This window comes from Phaseolus vulgaris, chromosome 7, assembly GCF_000499845.2.
Source record: "Phaseolus vulgaris cultivar G19833 chromosome 7, P. vulgaris v2.0, whole genome shotgun sequence".
Classification (NCBI taxonomy): Eukaryota; Viridiplantae; Streptophyta; class Magnoliopsida; order Fabales; family Fabaceae; genus Phaseolus; species Phaseolus vulgaris.
Window position 1 is genome coordinate 23,308,076 of NC_023753.2, and position 20,156 is coordinate 23,328,231.

The 20,156-nt window shown below is 32.7% G+C and overlaps 2 protein-coding genes and 1 pseudogene across 2 annotated transcripts; 1 reads left to right on the forward strand and 2 right to left on the reverse strand.

Annotated features, from left to right (window-relative positions):
• The first annotated feature begins 433 nt into the window (after positions 1 to 433).
• Positions 434 to 539, forward strand: LOC137830792 (small nucleolar RNA R71; annotated as a pseudogene).
• Positions 540 to 12,064: 11,525 nt separating this feature from the next.
• On the reverse strand, positions 12,065 to 13,462 carry LOC137828892 (uncharacterized). The gene is given in 5 exon segments (XM_068635636.1): positions 12,065 to 12,350; positions 12,725 to 12,846; positions 12,935 to 12,961; positions 12,963 to 13,030; positions 13,094 to 13,462. Coding segments are annotated over 5 exon segments (498 nt in total). The 5' UTR covers positions 13,287 to 13,462; the 3' UTR covers positions 12,065 to 12,262.
• A 4,138-nt stretch (positions 13,463 to 17,600) lies between these two features.
• Positions 17,601 to 19,046, reverse strand: LOC137829278 (uncharacterized). The gene has a single exon (XM_068636081.1). The coding sequence runs from the start codon at positions 18,750 to 18,752 to the stop codon at positions 17,601 to 17,603; it is 1,152 nt and encodes a 383-aa protein (XP_068492182.1). The 5' UTR covers positions 18,753 to 19,046.
• Between the last annotated feature and the right edge of the window lie 1,110 nt (positions 19,047 to 20,156).

Genomic DNA, 20,156 nt, shown 5'->3' on the forward strand with positions numbered 1-20,156 from the left:
TAGGGTTTTTTCAACTTTACTCATTCTTTCAAGCATGGATGGATCCTCAACTTTAGGTGAATTTTTCAGATAAGAACAGTGACCATTAGGATGATCATCTCCACAAAAATCACACATGATTGACTGACTCTGGCTTTGAGATGAATGCACAACATATAACTGTTGGGGAAACTTAGCCATTTGTGCAGTTAGTTGCTCAATCTGTGTCAGAATTTTATTTTGAGCCAAGAGTGCATCTTCTAACGACCCTTCCTTCTGAGTATTTTGTCTATCATGTTGGGCTTGATAATCATTTGACACCAATGCAACAATAATCCTTGTCGCTTGTTCTACATCAAGAGCCATCATTGTGCCGCCAGCTGCAACATCTAGGAGCATCTTTGTGTCAGATCTGAGACCGGTGAGAAATATGCTCAGTTGAGCAATATCTTCAAACCCATGATTTGGGCATTTTCTAAGCATCATTTTAAATCTTTCCCATGTCTCACAGAATGATTCATCTGCTCCTTGTCTGAACACAAAAATTTCAGACTTTGCTTTGATATAGCAAAAGATTGTAAAAAATCTTGGCAGAAATTTTTCCTCTACATCCTTCCAGCTAGTGAGACTCTAATTTGGAAGTGATATGAGCCAATCTTTAGCTTTTCCTGCCAATGAAAAAGGAAACAATCGCATATAAACATTTTCAACATCACCTGATTGAAAGTCCATTGTTCCCACCAATTCATAGAATGTAGACAAATGTGAACATGGATCCTCATGATCCATTGCTTTGAATTGATGGGTAATGATGAGATTGAGAAAACTGGGATTTATTTTCAATGCCTTAGCGGTAGCAGGTATTGCGATACTAGAATAATGCCTAGGTCCTTGGTACATGACATAATCTCCAAGTGTCCTCCTTGGTGCAAGTACTCGATCCATCAACCTCTGGTACGTGGCCCCCGCGTTCTTCAGCCCAAACGGCATCACCTTATAGCAATAGCACGATCTCTCTGTCATGAAGGCTGTCTTCTCTTCATCCATGGGATGCATCTTGATCTGATTGTACCCCGAAAAGGCATCCAGGAAGCTCAACAACTTACACCCTGCGGCACTATCTACCAGGGCGTCTATGCTTGGTAAAGGATATGAATCCTTCGGGCAAGCCTTGTTCAGGTCAGTGAAATCGACGCACATGCGCCATTTCCGTTACTCTTTTTCACCAGCACGACATTTGCCAGCCATTCAGGGTACTGGACTTCCCTGATGTGGCCTGCAGCAAGGAGTTTCTGTGTTTCGTCCCTGATCGTCTGCCTCCTCTCCTCGTTGAACTTTCTTCTTCTTTGTCGCACTGGTCTCACCAAGTTGTCCATCGCCAGATGATGGCACAAGAAGTCGGGATCGATCCCGGGCATGTCCGAAGCGGACCATGCAAACGCGTCCAGATGCCGCTCAATCACCTTGGCGATCTGGTCCTGGAGCTCAACCTCCAGGGATCTTCCCAGCTTGAAGATCTTTCCCCCGATTTCTCTCTCGAGCCACTGCTCGACGGGTTTTGGTCTGGCTTCTCTGGCGATCACCGCCCTGGCGATTCCCAGCTCTCTCGCTTCCTCAGGGCGATTCCTTGCCTCTTCCTCCTCCAGACCAGCGTTCCCCTCCCCCAGCTCAGCGTCCACCATCTCCACGTCCCTTCCGGCGATCTCTTCTGTTACCGTCGATCTGGGCTTCACACCAGGAGGCGGGGTGGTTGTTACGTAACTCACCGATCTCTTGTTTTTCAGGCTATTCTCATAGCACTTCTTCGCTTCCTTCTGATCGGATTTGATAGTGATAACCACCCCCTCCATGGACGGCAACTTCACCTTCATGTGCCGGGTCGACGGTATGGCACCTATCCTGTTGAGCGTGGGTCTTCCCAACAGGATGTTGTATGCTGAAGGAGCGTTTACAACGAGGTATTTGATTTTCTCTGTTCTTGAACCCGCCACGTCTGTAAACGTTGTCCTCAATTCTATGTACCCCCTGACCTCCACTTGGTCACCAACAAACCCATACAAACACCCTCCATAGGGCCTCAGCTGGTCAAGGGGCAGCTCCAACTGCGTGAAAGTCGGCCAGAACATCACGTCTGCCGAGCTTCCTTGGTCCACCAGTACCCTGTGGACCTTTCTTCCTGCTGTTATCAACGAAATTACTATGGGATCGTTGTCATGAGGCACAACATCCCGGAGATCTTGCTTGGTGAATGTAATATCCACTTCTGGCGAGTGGTCTTCAAACATATCCACCGTCATCACAGACCTTGCGTACCTCTTCCTCTGTGATGCGGTGCATCCACCTCCTGAGAAACCCCCTGCAATGGTGTGGATTTCTCCGTGCGTAGGCATCTCGTGCTGCTGAGCCTCCTAGGAGGTGTTGCTTGTTGTTTTGTCATGTTGGTTTCTTCCTAAAACATATTAGTGGAGAAAAAAAAAACAGAGTACTTTTTTTTTTCTTTAAAAAAAATAAAATAAATTCAAAATAAATTTGAAGATAAAAATAAAAACAAAATATGTAAAATAAAATAAAAAACAAAAAACAAAAATAAAACACTAAAATGACATTAAGAGAAAAATAACAAAAATATTCAAAAATAAAGAAAAAAGAATATAGATAAAATAAAAACTAAAAACAGAATAAAAGAAAACACTAAAAACAAGAAATAACGTACTTGAAAATAAAAAATAAATACTAGAAATAAAATAAAAATAAAATAAAATAAAGCTAAAAAAATTAAAACCGAAAACTACAATTATAAACAACTAACTAATATTCTAACTAACTAGCTTACGTAGAAATAAAAACTAAAACTAGTAATAAAATATAATTAAAAGAAATAAATAACAGTTACGGATACCTAAATAAAACTACGTAAACTAATCCTAAAAAAAACTAAAATAAAATATAATAAAAAAAAACAAAATAAAATAAAAATAAACTAAAATAAATAATGTAAAGAAAAAAAAAGAAAATAATATAAAAACAACAACTTTCTTTTTTTAAAACAACAAATCTATAATAAAATCAAATCTAATTTTAATAAAATAAACAAAATCAAAACAAATCAAAAAAATTAAAATATTTACAATATTTACAATATTTAGGAAATTATACTCAACAAATTAAATTTGTTCTCGGCAACGGCGCCAAAAACTTGATGACTTTTTACGACAAGTGAACCGCTTTGTCAAAAGTAATAATTGTCCCTAAGTCGATCCCACGAGGAACAGTGAATTATCAAGTATAATAATCGCTAAATATAAAAAAAAAACAATTAAAAGTGTATTGAAAGTGGTTGGGTTGGCGATGATCAATAAGAAAACAGACAAAGTGGTTGCTTCAAGTTGGAAAAATAGGGATTAGGTTTCATCTCTATCACTCTCATGTATTTTGATTAGCATGTCAATATTAAGTTCTTTGATTGAAATTGATGCCCGTATAAAAATCATTTATATCGATTCCTCGCATATAAAATCCTTAAGAATGTTCCCTAACTATCGATCCATCGCATAATTATAAGAACAACTTAGAACGAAACTCAGACGTTAATAGCAATCAACATTTCAAGTTTATTCCTAGCACTCAAACATGTTAAGTATTGTTGTTTAGGTCCAAACCCTAAAAATACCTCCCCGTCAGATTTAGGATTCTCAATTTGTCACGGAAAATTAAAAGTAAAACAACAATACCAATAATCAATCAAGAACTGAATATTAATATATAAGATATCACCTCAATACATAAGAGTTTGAGCAGATTACTCCCAATCCCAAAGGGTAGAATTAGCCACGCATACTTCTAGCACCTTCCATTCTCCCAATTGGGTTACAATTCACTCTATGGTGTTTTCCTCTCAATCTGGCACTCTAGGGTTGAACCTCTAGCACCCTATTTATCCTAATTTTCTAAGGTTAGGTGGCTTCTTGTGTCACGCTAATGAGCTAAATGATAAAACATAAAAAAGGCCCAATCTTTCTTTGCATCTTTTTCCATTCTGGGACCCCCATCTTTATCTTTTTAGCTCAAATCATTCATCTTTAATCCAAATCTCCAATCTTCCTTAGAAATCTGCAATTAATACCAAATTTGGGAATAAAATACTCTTATTCAAATAAAGATCATAAAAAAATATAAAAAAAGTATAAATTCATAAATTAGGGATTATTTTATATGTAAATTAGCAATAAATCCTCATAAGTGTCTATATTTTAATATGAAATATTACTAAAATAAGACACTTATCAATCTCTCTCTTACCCTCAAACTCATTTAAATTTGTTTTAAGTTTTACTGGTATAAACAACCGATTGTTTCGCAGAAACAACCGATTGTTTTTCTGTTGCTTTGCTGTTTTATTGCTTTTGTTCTTGGCTAACTTGATTTCTGTTCTGGATTCATACAAAGAATTTTGTTAAACATTAAAAAGATTTCAAAAACCTCTCTTAAACAATTCACCCCCCTCTCGTTAAGGCCATATATTCTAACATAACAAAAACAACTTTATGGAAAAATGGTCAGCGGTTTCCTCCCTTTAACTTCCTTCAAATAATGATTTATACCACTTTCAGAGACATCTTCCATATAAACAGTTATATGAAAAACGTTTTGACCGACGTAACGAAATAAGATATAGTGGTCGCTTTCAAATCCATAAAAATCAGTCAAAGTCCACCACCCATGCAACATTTCAGGAGACGATAAATCCTCGTTATAATGTACTATATGGACATTCCCTGCACTATCTGCAAGGGTCCACTCCTCACCAAGTTCTTTTTAAAACTCAGTCGTGAATGCACGATCAACATATCCCATCTATAAATTTTTAAATAAACAATAAAAAGTCAGGAACTAAAAAAACTGTGTAAAAGTAGAAATTTAAGAAAATAAAGAAAAAAATACATACTTCACCGCGAATGTTCATTGACCAAAATAGACCTCGTGTGTCAAGTCTAAGAATTTCTTCAGCAGTGGGCACCATGAAAGTAAATAATAGAGAAAGCAAAAAGAAGCAAATAGGAAAGAAAGTAGGATTCTGAATAATAAAAACCGGACCTATTTATAGCCAAATATGACTCAAGACTCCTGATATTTCTGTGTGCCTCAAACAATATGTCCTTTCAGTTGAAATAGAGTATTAAATAATAATGAAAAAAATAGAGAATTGATAATTAACAATTAATTATCATTAACAATAATACTAAATAATAAATAAATTAAATAATTAAATAATATTTTTGAAAAGAATGTAATAAAAATTAAATTTAATTAAAATTTATTTAAATTTAAATTCTGTATGAAATTATTTTTCGGAATCCCAATTGTTTAATGTTGGGATGAAATGATTACTTCCTGCTCTAAATATCTAAGAAATATGCATAGGAAGAATAAATGAATATGTTGAAAACAATATATAAGGAATAGAGAACGACCACAGTGTATGCGAAAAAGAAAAAAGTAGTGAATTAATTGCTCTGATAGGTATTTGATGAACGCATGTATCGATAAACATAATGATGGTAACATGTTATAGTGAACGTTAATTATATCCTTCCTGTCAACAAAACTGAAAAAGAATAAGAAATATAGAACAAAGGCAATGGAAGATGAATGATTTAGTTCTTGAGGTGAATGAGTAAATAAAGAATAGAAAAAATAGATAAATGCAAGGCACACCAGAAAGCGTACAAAAATCGTAAAAGAGATGAACAAATCGGGACAAAAGATAGAAGCAAGAAATAGTGAAAAAAAAACCTAAAAAACTGCATTAGTTGCAAAAGAAAGTAACAAACACAGAACTGAAAATATAAAAAAATGGAGAAAACGAATAAAAAACCCCAGCAAAACCCAATAAACAATCAAATGGTCAAAATAGATGAAGAAAAAGAATAATGAGAAATCCAAAAACAAATTGTGAATGAATAAATTAAAAATGGACAAAAAAGAGAAATGCAAGGCACAGAAGAAAGCGAAAAATAAACTGTAGAAGAGATGTATAGAATGAGCAAGAATCTTGAACAGAAAAAATTAAAAAAAAAACTGCATAAAAAATACTGAAAACAATTTTGAAAAAATGTCGTAAAAGAGACATTTTGGCAAAGAATCTGAAGAGGTATGTATGATATGGATGCACCAACAAATTACAAGAAATGGTAAAATAATTACCTTTTGGTCGGAAAAGATAAAAGTTCAAAACTTTTATCAGAAATTCTAACAACAGAGAAAAACGTAAGAAACCAAGAACCAAGAACATAAGAAAAACTATAGAAAATGCATAAAAAAACATTTTGGCAAAGAATCTGAAGAGGTATGATATGGATGCACCAAAAAATTAAAAAAAATGATAAAATAATTACCTTTTGATCGGAAAAGATAAAAGTTGGGAACTTTGACCAAAAACCCAAACAATAGAGACGTAAGAAACAAAGAACCAAAAAGATCAGAAAAACTGCAGAAAACACATAAAAGACATTTTGGTAAAGAATATGAAGAGGTATGATATGGATACACCAACAAATTAAAAAAAAATGCTAAAATAATTACCTTTTGGTTGGAAAAGATAAAAGTTGGGAACTTTGACTAGAAACCCAAACAACAGATAAAAACGTAAGAAACAAAGAACCAAGAAGATAAGAAAAACTACAGAAAACGCATGAAAAAACATTTTGGCAAAGAATCTGAAGAGGTATGATATGGATGCACCAACAAATTAAAAGAAATGCTAAAATAATTACCTTTTGGTCAGAAAAGATCAAAGTTGGAAAATATTGGCAAGACAAAGGGAAAGAAAAATAAAGGTCTTATGGTGTCAACCATAAACATCAACAAAAAACGCTAAAAATAGAAATAAAAGCACAAAATCTGTTTGTAATGATAAAACACTGTATAAAAAATCCCTAACAGAGTAAGAACTTTGCAACAATGGAGACAACACAATAAAAAAATATGTAAAAAGGCATGGAAGTAAAGGCATTTTTTAACCAAGGTTTTTTATCTGCTAGAAAAAGTATGAGTTGCTTTTAATGGACTATTGAAGAACTTGAAAAAAGGACAATGAATTGACACTATGTGTACAAACCTTATGGTCCATTTGATCTTTCGAGAAAGTTCCTCACTCAAACCAAATTAATTTCATCATCATCTTCTTATTAATAAATTATGTTAAATAAAATTACGATCTTTTCTAGAAAAATTCATTTTTAAGATTAAAATTCTTATGCTCATATTGATATAATATTATTACATTTTTATACTTAATTTTTCATTATTTTAAAAAATGGAACCCTGTTTTTTTCAAAGTTGTTAGACATTTATTTGATGCTATTTAATATTTTTAAATTTGTCTTATTTTTTATTAAAGTACAAAAATTATAACTGTCCATGAAGTGCAAAAAATGATAAAGTATCATAAATCCATTTGAAAGTTCAAAAATCGTGCTCAGAAACCAATTTCAAAGTTCGAACATCGCGCCAAGTCAAAAATACCGAAAAGAGGAGATCTGCACAGTTGGTTAGAGATGAGAGCAAATGATGCAGTTGCCAAATTTGTGAAACCTAAGTACAATAGAGGAGAGAACATGAGAGAGGTTTAACCTAAGTAGAATACCGTGGGAATGAAGAGAGTGAGAGGCATGAGTGCTTATATGAGCAGAACGTGACTTCATTTGGTTGCGACATTTGTCATTGTTTAATTGGTTCTCTCCTTCAGATTTTCCACATTTGATAAATTTTCTTTTTGACTTTTTTTTAGTGAAAAATCGTGTGAATGACACGTGACTTTTATTGGGTAAATTCCCTATCTAGCACCATTTAGACTTTTATTTCCCTAACTAGCACCCTTTTGTTTTTATTTCCCTATTTAGCACCCTTTTGTTTTTATTTCCCTACTTAGCACCCTTTTATTTTTTATTTCCCTATCTAGCACCATTTCAAAAATAAATAAATAAATAATAATTTATTTATTTTTTGTTAATTTTAATTTTGAATGCATTAAAAAATAAATATTTTTAATGTTTAAAATAGTTAGAAATATAATTAATGAATAAAGAAATGAGTTTTTATAAAATAAAAAAAATTAAAATGTTTAGTTTAAAATTATTTTTTTTAAGAATGAAGAAAATAAAAAATTAAACCCTACAATAACATAAAAGTTAAATCTATAAACATAAATTACTATTTATTTTTATTATTATTGATGATGTAATCATGTTAATTTCAAGTAAAAAATACATGACATAATTACAAAAAAACCAAAGTCAATTAGTATTAATTAATAGTGGATACACAAGTAATATTGAAGTGTCTATCATAAATGCAAAATCCTAAAAGAAAAACTAATGCAAATGTTACACTTAATGCTTAAAAATGAGAAGCAAAAAATGAAAAAAAAGAGTCTAAAAATAAAAACAGCAACAATAAAGAAAATGGTAGAAAAAAAATAATAACTAAAAACATAAAAGATATAAAATAAAGGCAAAACAAATTAAGATAAAGATAAAAGATATAAAAATAAATCCAAATAAGATAAATATAAGAGATATAAGGCGATACTAAATAAGTATATGTTGATCATAAAAATGAAAATAAATGAAAGATGATAATTCATTTAATATTTTCTTCAATGGTACATTAAATAGTTTGTGCGAAATGAAACATTATTAATGACGAGAAGTGCACAATCCAGTAATGTTGGGACATATTCTTTATGTGTCTTGATGTTTGATAATATGAACATTTTTTTTCGATCATGTTATTCTTTTATGTTCATATTAGTCCTTATTTAACTTTGTTTTTTTTATAATTATGTCCTGTATTTTTTACTTGAAATTAACATAATTACATCATCAAGAATAATAAAAATAAATACTAATTTATGTTTATATAATCAATTTTTATGTTGTTGTAGAGTTTAATTTTTTATTTTATTCATTCTTAAAAAAATAATTTTTAAACTAAACATTTTAAATTTATTACTTTTTTATTTTTATTTTGTAAAAACACATTTCTTTATTCATTAATTATATTTCTAACTATTTTAAACATTAAAAATATTTATTTTTTAATGCATTCAAAGTTAAAATTATAAAAAAAAAATTAATTTATTATTTTTTAATTTATTTTTGAAATGGTGCTAGATAGGGAAATAAAAGATAAAAGGGTGCTAGATAGGAAAATAAAAGATAAAAGGGTGCTAGATAGGAAAATAAAAACAAAAGAGTGCTAGATAGGAAAATAAAAACAAAAGGGTGCTAGTTAGGGAATAAAAGTGTAAATGGTGCTAGATAGGGAATTTACCCGACTTTTATTACCATGTGATAATGTGGAAGACAAAAATCAAATCAAATTAGGGATGGCAAAGCGGGTCAGCCCGCCCCGCGTTTGGCCCGCAAAAATGCGGGACGGGTTGGCCCGCCCCGCAAAGTTATTGCAGGCTAGAATTCCCAACCCGCCCCGCATAAGAGCTGGTTCGCGGGCCAGCCCGCGTTCTTTTTTTTTTTTAAATTAAATATTTTTTTTTACATTTTGTTCTTAAAAAATTGTCAAATTAAACCTATATATTTGTTTTTATCAAACCTATTTTTTTTTTCTTTTCAAATATAGTCAAACTCAAACATCAAAACATTAAACATTAAGATAAATATCAAATATCACTATTTTTCCACTTCCAAAACATTAAAAATACCTAATTCCAAAACATTAAACATAAACATTAATTCAAAAACATTAAACATAAACATTATTGACATGCTTCCATTTCAATAACATTGGATGTCACCCTAAAAGAACTTTCATCCATTTTTTCATAATTATAATCTTCCCGTCATCTGCATATATTAAAACAATGACAATTAATTAATTAATTTTTCATAAAAATAATACAATAAAAATAAGATAACTTTTGGCTCAATTGAAGTCTTGGTCATGGGTAACTTCTAAAATACCCTCTTCTTGCTTCTCCTTTTCTGACTGGTGTCTTGCTCCTTTATCGTGTTTGAAATCGATTTAATTGGCATGACCCAGTTTAGGGTGATAGGTATCTCTATTTCGCTAGTTGTTGGTTTTTGTGGGCTGTTGGATAAGAGTTGTGGTTCCTTTTGCCCCTTGTTATGGTTGCAGTGAGTTGGTATTAGGTTTGTTTTGAGTTTGTACGAGTTTTTAGTGGTAGATTTTTTTGTCTCTCTCATTTTGTTGGTTTGGAAGACCTAAGATTTGATTCATATTATATAGGTATGTATAAGGTTGAACCACCTTAAGTGGTTCCTGTTATTCAATCCTTATTTATTGCTGATAAAAAAACAATAAAAATAAGATAAAATATCGAATTACCTTCAGTCCATGTTTCCAACTAGAAGTACAAATGATTGCTTCCACGTTTCCGGGCCAACCCGCCCCGCCCCGCTACTGGCCCGCGCGAGTTGCGGGCTAATGCGGGTTAGCGGGTTAAAAAGGTCAATCCACCCCGCGTTTTTTACCTGCGGGCCGCGGACCGACCTGCACGGCCCGCCCCGCTTTGTCATTCCTAAATCAAATATTATCTTCAATAGTCTCCCCTCGTATAAATAATTAAATTGACCTAAAAAAATATAAATTTCTCTAAGAAAAATTAGAACTTAATAACAGTTACCTCAACTTTTTAAAAGAACTCATTAAATAGGACGGGGTCCTTCTAATATACTATTTTATCCTTTATTTAAGTCCCTCATTTTTTTTTGTTTTTTTATTCCTATAAAATAAAATTATATTATTTTAATTATTATATTGAGTGTTACACTGTTAAATAATAATGTGGAAGACAAAAATCAAATCAAAATATTATATAACAGTGATGACATTTCATTTGTCACTTCCCATGATAAAAATGAAAATAGTGAAATTTGATATTACAAAGTTAAAAAGGTTGGATTTTTTTATAAAGAATAAAAAGATAAAATCGACATATTAAATAAATAAAAAAATATCTTTATAAATTAATATTCACTACTTTTATAATTGTTTTAAAATATTTTCTTATTTTATATATTTTTTAAATTGCCAATGAAAGGTAGAATGTAAAAGTCTATCCAGTAAAAAGAAACTGTAAAAGTTTAAAATAATATTCATGAATAGATTATTTTTGTTTCTTTTGGAAACCAGAAAGAATATAAAGCCACCTGTTTTTTGTCCAATTCCAACTTCCAAGAGACGACATATCATCATATCCAGAAACACCATCTACAAGAAGAAATTATTCATACTTATACGTCTTAAAATTCCCACAGATAAAAATATTTCCATCATCACAGATGAATTCAGTGATAATGGAAAAGCTCACAGAAACGAAAACAAACTTATCTAAGAAAATTAATAGTAACAAATTAGTAGGCAATATTTCTCTCTAATGGTGAGATAATTTCCCTTCTAAATACTTTAAGAAAAAAATATTAACACTTAAAACTAGTAGCCATTTTCAATTTTATTTTACTAAAAATGTTCATTCTTGCTATCAACTTTGGGATGTCAAAAGTAAAAAGATTTTGATTAAAATTCTAAAACTAATAATACGAGTAGTACCAATTTGCAAATTTATTTGTTAAAATCTAAAAACTAATAATACTACGATGAAAAATATTCGAACGTAATTTGTAATTGCTTGTAACTGTTAACAAGAGTCATTCAGTTTAAAATATGCTAAAACGTACATCTAAGAGTTTATTTTTAAAATAAGAAGAGAAAACTGCAATCTAAACTTATTTTTAAATGTTAAAAAGCAAATTAAGTTAGATTATAAGTGTTTTTAAAATGGATTGAAAATCTCAAACCAATATAATGTTAGGATAAAGTTTTGTTTTACACTAATTTATTTTCCATATTATATTTTACATGAGACTGTGTATAAAAAATTACGAGTATAACTAATTTATGTTATTTATTTTTTAAATTGAGAGGGCGATCAAAACTTAAAAATTGATCGTAGAAATTGTTCAAGCTAGTACCGCAGTAAAATGTTGTTTTTAAGGGAAGTGGGATCAACAAACAACTAATGGAAACCTATTTACTTCAACAAATTTTGGTGGACAAAATAAAGTCGATCGACATGAGTTCCATCTTTAAAAGTAAAAGGTATCTTTAAGTATTAAACCATAGTGAGAAGTATGCCATATCCATAGAACAAGCATAGCTACGAATTTCAGTGAGTATTATTATTTTTCCTTTGCCTGAAAGGATTATGTTTATTGCTGTACTACATAGACGCAGGCAATGAAGATTAGTGTTTGATTTTTGGCTTCTTCACGATCATCACAGTGCAGTTAGCATGATGAGCACAAAAGTCACTTACACTACCTAAAACCACCCTGCAAAAGAAAAAGTTTTGAACTCAAGTTCACTTCTGGCAACAATTAATGCAAAAACATTGAATGATCATACAAAGAATCTGCTACCAGTACCAAATTTAGTATATTCAATAGCATATAGATAACAAAAAAAAATTAATAGATATTTTCAAACCATTACACGTCCATGATTTGAACCAATTATGATCAAGATTTTCAATTTACAAGAAAAAAGTTGACAGGAACTATAATAAGTTAGAGGTACATTTGATTCTGTTCATGTTCTTGGCAAATAAACTTTTGTTGAAAACGCCAAAACTTGAGTCGTTTTATTCATTGCAACCCTATTTTTTCAGAAAGAGTGTTCATTATACTACAATCACCCAAGGTTGTACCTTTTTAAAGCCCCACGACCATGACTACCGACAACCAATATTGCTGCATGGTATTTTTCCACAGCCATACAAAGAACATTTCTTGGATCACCTTCCACTACTTCCAGTGCGGCATCATGTACCTGAGAAATAATCCGATCATACCAATGATGATAACTGATCAAGAACGAATTGAACAGAGTGATAGAAGAAGGTTAAGAATGAAATTACGGATTTTTCAATACAAAGTTGTTTGGCGGGAATCGATGACTTTTGTGGCAGTCTTTTGAAAACCTAAATCTAGAACAAAAAATATCTGACCGGCACCTACATTACATACAGTAAGAACAGGTTCTGAATTTAATTAAGTAAGAAAGTGGGAGAAGCAACCGAGAACCAACGTACTAGTAGTAGGCCCAGGGAAGCTCACAGAGGAGGCGGCAGGCCTGGAATGGACGAGAACCAGCCTGAAGATTGGGCTCGGAAAGAAGTGATCAAGGGTCCACCAGATAGCGTACGTGCTCGCTTCGCTGTCGTCTATTCCTATCACCACCACTTTCTTCTCTGATTGCGACGCTGCCATTTCAAAAACCACCACAACTCAAACAAACACCACTCTCTTTCTTTCACTTCCTTTCGCTTCCTTTCACTTCCTTTCACAAACTCCATTATTTATATACCCGCTTGTCAATTATTGACTCGTTGCTTTGTCATGGAACCCCTGTCTGAAAACAACATCGCAGCCCCAACTTCTCACCCTTTGCGGATACTACAGGATGAAAAAGTGGCCTTAACAAACTTTTATTTATTTATTTAGCCTTCATTATTTTATGGATTTTATATTTTAAATTTTGAATATATCGTAGCCATTAAACACTCCCTTCCTTGTTGTCAAAACTCAAATAATAATTATACTACATCCATTCATTGAATCTGAATCCTTCATGATATTCAGATTAAAATCGTTTTGGATACCTAACATACTTTTTATTTTTTTCTATGTGGCGGAAAATATTAGCATTGTTTACTAATAACTAATTATTTTTTCTTACTGGCTAATATCACTAATATCAAGAGATAGAGAGTGTATTATGAAGAAAATAAAATAAATAAAAAATGAAATGTTTGTATATGATGATGTCACGGGATGGGTGGTGAGAGACCAAGAAAGGAAATCTGTGTGCAGCAACTTTTACATGGTTCTATATATAATTTTAACTTTTCATTTTTTTTATTAAATAACTACTTAAATTAAATATAGTTAGTTTTAATTTAATTTTAATTTTTAATATTTTATGGTTTTATTTAGATTGATTTTTTATATTTTTATTACGAAATTGTCAAATATATATATTATAAAATCAAAAGAGTGCTTTGATGTAATTGCAACATTTACAGAGATCAAAGAGAAAGAAAATAACGAGGTATGAAGAAACAGAGAAGAGATGAAGCACGGTGTGAGAGAAGGAGAGAAACGAGTATTTTATTAATCTGAAAAATTGAGAATCCTAAAATCCCTAAAAAAGAGTTTATATACATGAGGTGTAAAAAGGAAAGGGACGCACTGTATAAAACAGAAAAACAGAAAAGGGAAAGCCCAACTGACCTAAAGCCCCAAAAACAAAAAAGGCTAGGCTTTCTAAAGTTTTAACAGCCCCCCTCAAGCTAGGAGTAGATGTTCTTCATTCCTAGCTTGGAAAAATGGATATTGAATTGGGCAGCAGGTAGAGGCTTGGTGAAGAAGTCAGCTGCTTGTAGGGATGAAGAGATTGAAAGCAGTTTGAGTAGGCCTGCATTGAGTTTTTCCCTGACAACATGACAATCGATCTCTATGTGCTTGGTGCGCTCATGGAAGACTTGGTTATTTGCAATCTGGATGACAGCTTGATTGTCACAGTAGAGAAGGGCTGGTTGCAGGTGTTGAATGCGTAAATCTTGTAGCAAGTATATTATCCATTGAATCTCACAAGTGGTTGCAGCAAGAGCACGATATTCTGCCTCAGATGGGCTCCTAGATATGGTCTGCTGTTTCTTGGACTTCCAAGAGATGAGTGACTCCCCCAAATACACAGAAAAACCAGTTATGGATTTGCGGGTTTTAGGGCATGTAGCCCAATCAGAATCACTATATGCTTTTAATTGAATAAGAGACTGACTGTGTAAGAAGATATCTGTGCCAGGAGTTCTTTTGAGATAACGAAGGATGCGCATTGCTGCTTGGTGATGTTTCACTAGTTGTGTGTGAGACAAACTGGCTGAGATGATTAAAAGAGAATGAAATATCAGGTCGTGTGTTGGTCAGATAAATAAGGCGTCCAATCAATCGTCTATATGCAGTGGATTCTGCATCACCAAGTGGGGTGCCTTTTGTGGTTAAGAGCTTGATAGTGTGTAGCATTGGTGTAGGTGCAGGGGCACATCCCAACATACCAGTATCTTTGAGCAGATCTAAAACATATTTGCGCTAACTTAAGTGGATACCAGTGGCATTGCGAGCAATTTCAATTCCCAAAAAATAAGTCAAATCACCAAGGTTTTTAATGTGAAAGAAATTGTGTAACAGACTAGTGATAACAGATATCTCCATAGGATCATTCCCAGCGAGAACAATGTCATCCACATAGACCAAGAGTGTCGTGGTGTGTTTGCCATCATGTTTCAAAAATAAAGAGTGGTCAGCAGTGGAAATTTTATAATTGTGTGAAAGTAAGAAATTTGAGAGTTTGGCATACCATTGTCTACCTGCTTGTTTTAGACCATAGAGTGACTTCCTTAGGCGGCAAACCAGGTTGGGGGAAGAAGTGTGAAAGCCTTGAGGCAATTGCATGTAAACTTCTTCATCTAAGTCCCCATGTAGGAAAGCATTGTTCACATCAAGCTGTTTGAGTGCCCAATTCTAGGCTGCAGCTAGAGCTAGAAGTAGACGTAGTGTAGTCAACTTTGCTACAAGAGCAAAGGTGTCTAAGAAGTCCAGTCCTTCAATTTGGTTGTAACCTTTTGCTACCAATCGGGCTTTATAACGCTAAATGGAACCATCTGCGTGATGCTTGATCTTGTAAACCCATATACACCCAATTGCTGATTTACCAATTGGGAGAGTAGTCAGGGACCATGTCCCATTATCTTGAAGTGCTTTTAGTTCTTCCTTCATAGCACGGATCCAAAGTGGATGTTGGACAACTTCCTCATAGTTGTGAGGTTCCTTAGCAAAAGATATTGACAGTATTGTATTTTTGGAGAACTTTGATAGAGAATTATAATTTAAAAAGGAATGGATTGAGTGTTTGGTACTTACAACACTGTTGTTGATGTTTGGTACATCAAAGTCTTGAAGATAAATGGGGGGTCTTCTACTGCGGGTAGATCTTCTAGGAGGTGCTGTTGCTGTCTCATTTTGCTCTATTTGCTCACTTTGCTCAAAATTAGTGTCAGTCTCAAAAACATCATCAGTAGTATTATCAATAACATTTTCAGTTTGCATATGAATATCATCATGAGTCTGGGCATAGTGTCGAGGAATTGGTAAAGAAAGACTATTTAAGTCATTATTTTGAATATGATTTGAATGATAAGGGAAAGAGTTCTCATAAAAAATAACATTTCTTGACAAATCTATCTTGTTATTTTTAAGGTTTAGAAACAAAAAACCTTTTGTGTTTGGTTTGAAACCAAGGAAAACGCCCGGAGCAGCGCGACTGTCCAGTTTTTTTTCTGTGAGCAATAATAGTTGAAGAATAACACAGACATCCAAAAACACGAAGGGAAGAAATATCACAAAGCTTTTTATGCAATCTCTCATAAGGCGTAGCATTATTAAGTAGCGGAGTAGGCATACAATTAATAAGAAAAGTAGCATGTTGTACAACAAAACACCAAAAAACAGCAGGAAGATTAGATTGAAAAAGCAAGGCACGTGTGACGTTTAAGAGGTGTTGATGTTTTCTTTCAACAATACCATTTTGCTCAGGTGTTTCAATACAAGTGGTTTGATGTATAATACCTTTTAATGCAAAAAAATCATGCATAGAGAATTCAACACCATTATCAGTTCGAATGATTTTGACCTTAGTAGAAAAATGATTTTCAGCTTAAGCAATAAAATTAACAACACTAGCCCTGACTTCAGATTTGTTGTGCATGGGAAAAACCCAAGTGTATCTAGTAAAATCATCAACTATGGTAAGAAAGAACTTATAACCAAGGATGGAAACAACAGAACAGGGTCCCCAGATATCAATATGCAGTAATTCAAAAGGTTGAATAGTTTTAGTATTGCTAGGAAAGAAAGAAAGTTTCTTTTGTTTGGCTTGGTGACAAGTATCACAAACATAGTTCTTATCAATATGCATATTAGGATAGTATGTTTGTAGAATTTTTAACCTTTCATCCGAGGGGTGACCCATTCTGAGGTGCCAAATGTTGCTTGGTTCTGTAGTGCAACTCATAATCCTGCCATCAATTTTATTGAAGACGTATAGTCCAGCTACAAGATCAACTGTACCAATCTTGTCTTTGGTTCTGAAATTCTGTATCAGACACTCAGTGGAAGAAAAAATAAGTTCACATTTAAGTGATGCAGTCAATTGACAAATGGATATTAAGTTGAAAGAGAAATCTAGTACATACAAAACATTTTCAAGAATAAGATTTTTATTAAAGAAAACTGTGCCAGAACAGGAAGCAATAACAAAATTTCCATTGGGAAGCCTAATGGTAATGGGTTTGATACTTTTATATGATGTAAAATTTGATAAAGAACACAAACGTGATCAGTCGCACCAGAATCCATAATCCAAGTATATTCATTAAAATTGGAATTTTTGAGCTTCTGGATATTACCTGTGACAGCCGAATTCTGACCTTGATGATCAGCAGAGAGGGAACCAACCTGGTTGACTTAAACTTGATTGTTGGAACTGTTAACATTTTTCAGAAGTTCCGAAAGAATCTGATATTGATGCTGAGTGATGCGAAAATCTCCTCCATTATTTTGCTTGTTTTGGTCTTGATTTCCAAAATTTTCTTCTTGAATGGTAGTGGAGACGTTGTTGGATTGAGAAGACTTACCATACTGAGACCTATACCCGGGAGGGTATCCATGTTTCTTGTAATAGACATCAACGGTATGACCAATTTTGTTGCAGTAAGTATAGACCTTTTTATTACTACCAAACTTTGAGCCTCTGTTATCTTGGTTAGGAAAACCATTTTTCTTAAAACAAACACTCTCACTGTAACCCAACTTTCCACAAAAAGTACAAGTAATGGTATTGGTACTGGTGTGGTTAACAGAGGTAATAGGGGTAACATTTTTGACATTAGCTACAAGAACACTATTATTAAACTGGCGTTCTTGTTGGATAACAAGAGAAAAAAATTTGGTAATAGCAGGGACAGGTTCCATGAGTAGAATATGTGCTTTTATATTATTGTATTGGTCATTAAGGCCACGTAAAAATTGCATTGCCTGATCCTCTCTTTTTCTTTGGATAATAACAGAAGGCTCATTACAAGAATATATAGGATCAGGCCTAAAATTATCTAATTCATCCCAAATAATCCTGAGTTTAGTGAAGTAATCGGTAACAGAAAGGTCACCTGGATTGAGTGAAGAAGCTTCCATTTGAAGATCAGAGATACGGGATAAATCGCCTTGTGAGAAGCGAGCCTTGAGGTCATTCCATACGTCTAGTGCCTTGTCCATCCATATGATGCTTTGACGTATATGAACAGAGACTGAGTGTACAAGCCAAGACGCCACCATGTTGTTGCATCTTGTCCAGGATGAGAAAGAAGAATCGGTTTCAGAAGGTCGGGGAGCAGTGCCATTGACAAACTCGACTTTATTCTTTGCGCTCAAAGCCGTGAGAACCGAGCGACTCCAAGAGTGGTAATTTGTGGAATCAAGAACGGGTGACACAAGGGGTGTAGCAGGATTTTCACTGGGATGCAGGTATAAGAAGCCATGAATAGAATTCTCGCCTTGTAAGGGATTCTTGTTTTGATTAGAAATAGGGCTTTCGCTCCCGTCACTATTCTCGTCAGTCATTTGCGTGCAAAAAAATACGAATTGTAAAAATAAGACAATCAAACAATCGTTAGAAAGAATCAAGAAGATGCAAAGTAGGGTGAATGCACAAAACGTGAAAAAAGGAAAAGAAGAGAATCTTGAGAGAACGAAGACAGAGTGCGCGCAACAGAGCTCTTCTCAAAGAAGAGCTCTGATACCATAACAGAGACAAATCAAAAGAGTGCTTTGATGTAATTGCAACATTTACAGAGATCAAAGAGAAAGAAAACAATGAGGTATGAAGAAACAGAGAAGAGATGAAGCACGGTGTGAGAGGAGAGAAAAGAGTATTTTATTAATCTGAAAAATTGAGAATCCTAAAAACCCTGAAACAGAGTTTATATACATGAGGTGTAAAAAGGAAAGGGGCGCACTATATAAAACAGAAAAACAGAAAAGGGAAAGCCCAACTGGCCTAAAGCCCAAAAATAAAAAAAGGCTAGGGTTTCTAAAGTTTTAACATATATATATTATAAAAAAAAATTATGATTCCTATTATGTTTAATTTTAATTTTCATTCATAAATAAATTATGTATATATATTATATAATAAAGTTGGAGAGTTTGAGGTGGTGCAACCTCCCCCAGTGCCTACCTGTCTGGAAGAAGGAGAAGCCCTTAATGTAGGAAGGTGGCAGCACCTTTCTGCTACAAACTTTCTTTTTAATTCTGTAATTATACTAATTATTCAATACATTTCCCTTTAGGAGATCGTGAATTTTTCTTTACTCTGTCTTTTGCTAGTATAGAAGTTAAATATTCTTCTGACCTAATATCACCTCTATCGTTTATTTTCCTTTTAAGAAAAACGAAATATGTATTTTTCTTTATTCTCAAAATAATTTTTTATACAATTGTAAACCCGATCATTTCATTTTTTTTATCAAGTTGAATTGCTTCAAATTGTGAAAAAGAAATTGAAAATTTTTAACCAATTCAAACTGGTGGAATTAATTGGATAGAAGTTTATTTTTCTTTAAACTTGGTATTTAATATAAAATGATACAAAATTAATTGATCCAAGAATAAAAAATTATGGTGGAAAATTCTTCTCTAAAATTTTAATAATTATCTTCTATTTCAGATTTAAAAAATATAATTTGAAAATTAAAATCTCATTCTAAACAATTTAAAATGTAAAAAATACATTTAAAAATTATCGAAACATAAAATTTGAAAATATATTTGAAAAAAAATTCAGAAATGTATAAATGTGTTCTGAAAATCTAGAGTCAGAAATGTATTATAGAAGAGAGGTTTAAAATATAAGATTTTCATTTACTAAGATTTTATAATATTTTTAATTTGAAAATTTATTTTAGTTTTAATTTATATTTTTAATAATGATTTTATATCTAGTTATTTTACAAAATTATAGATACA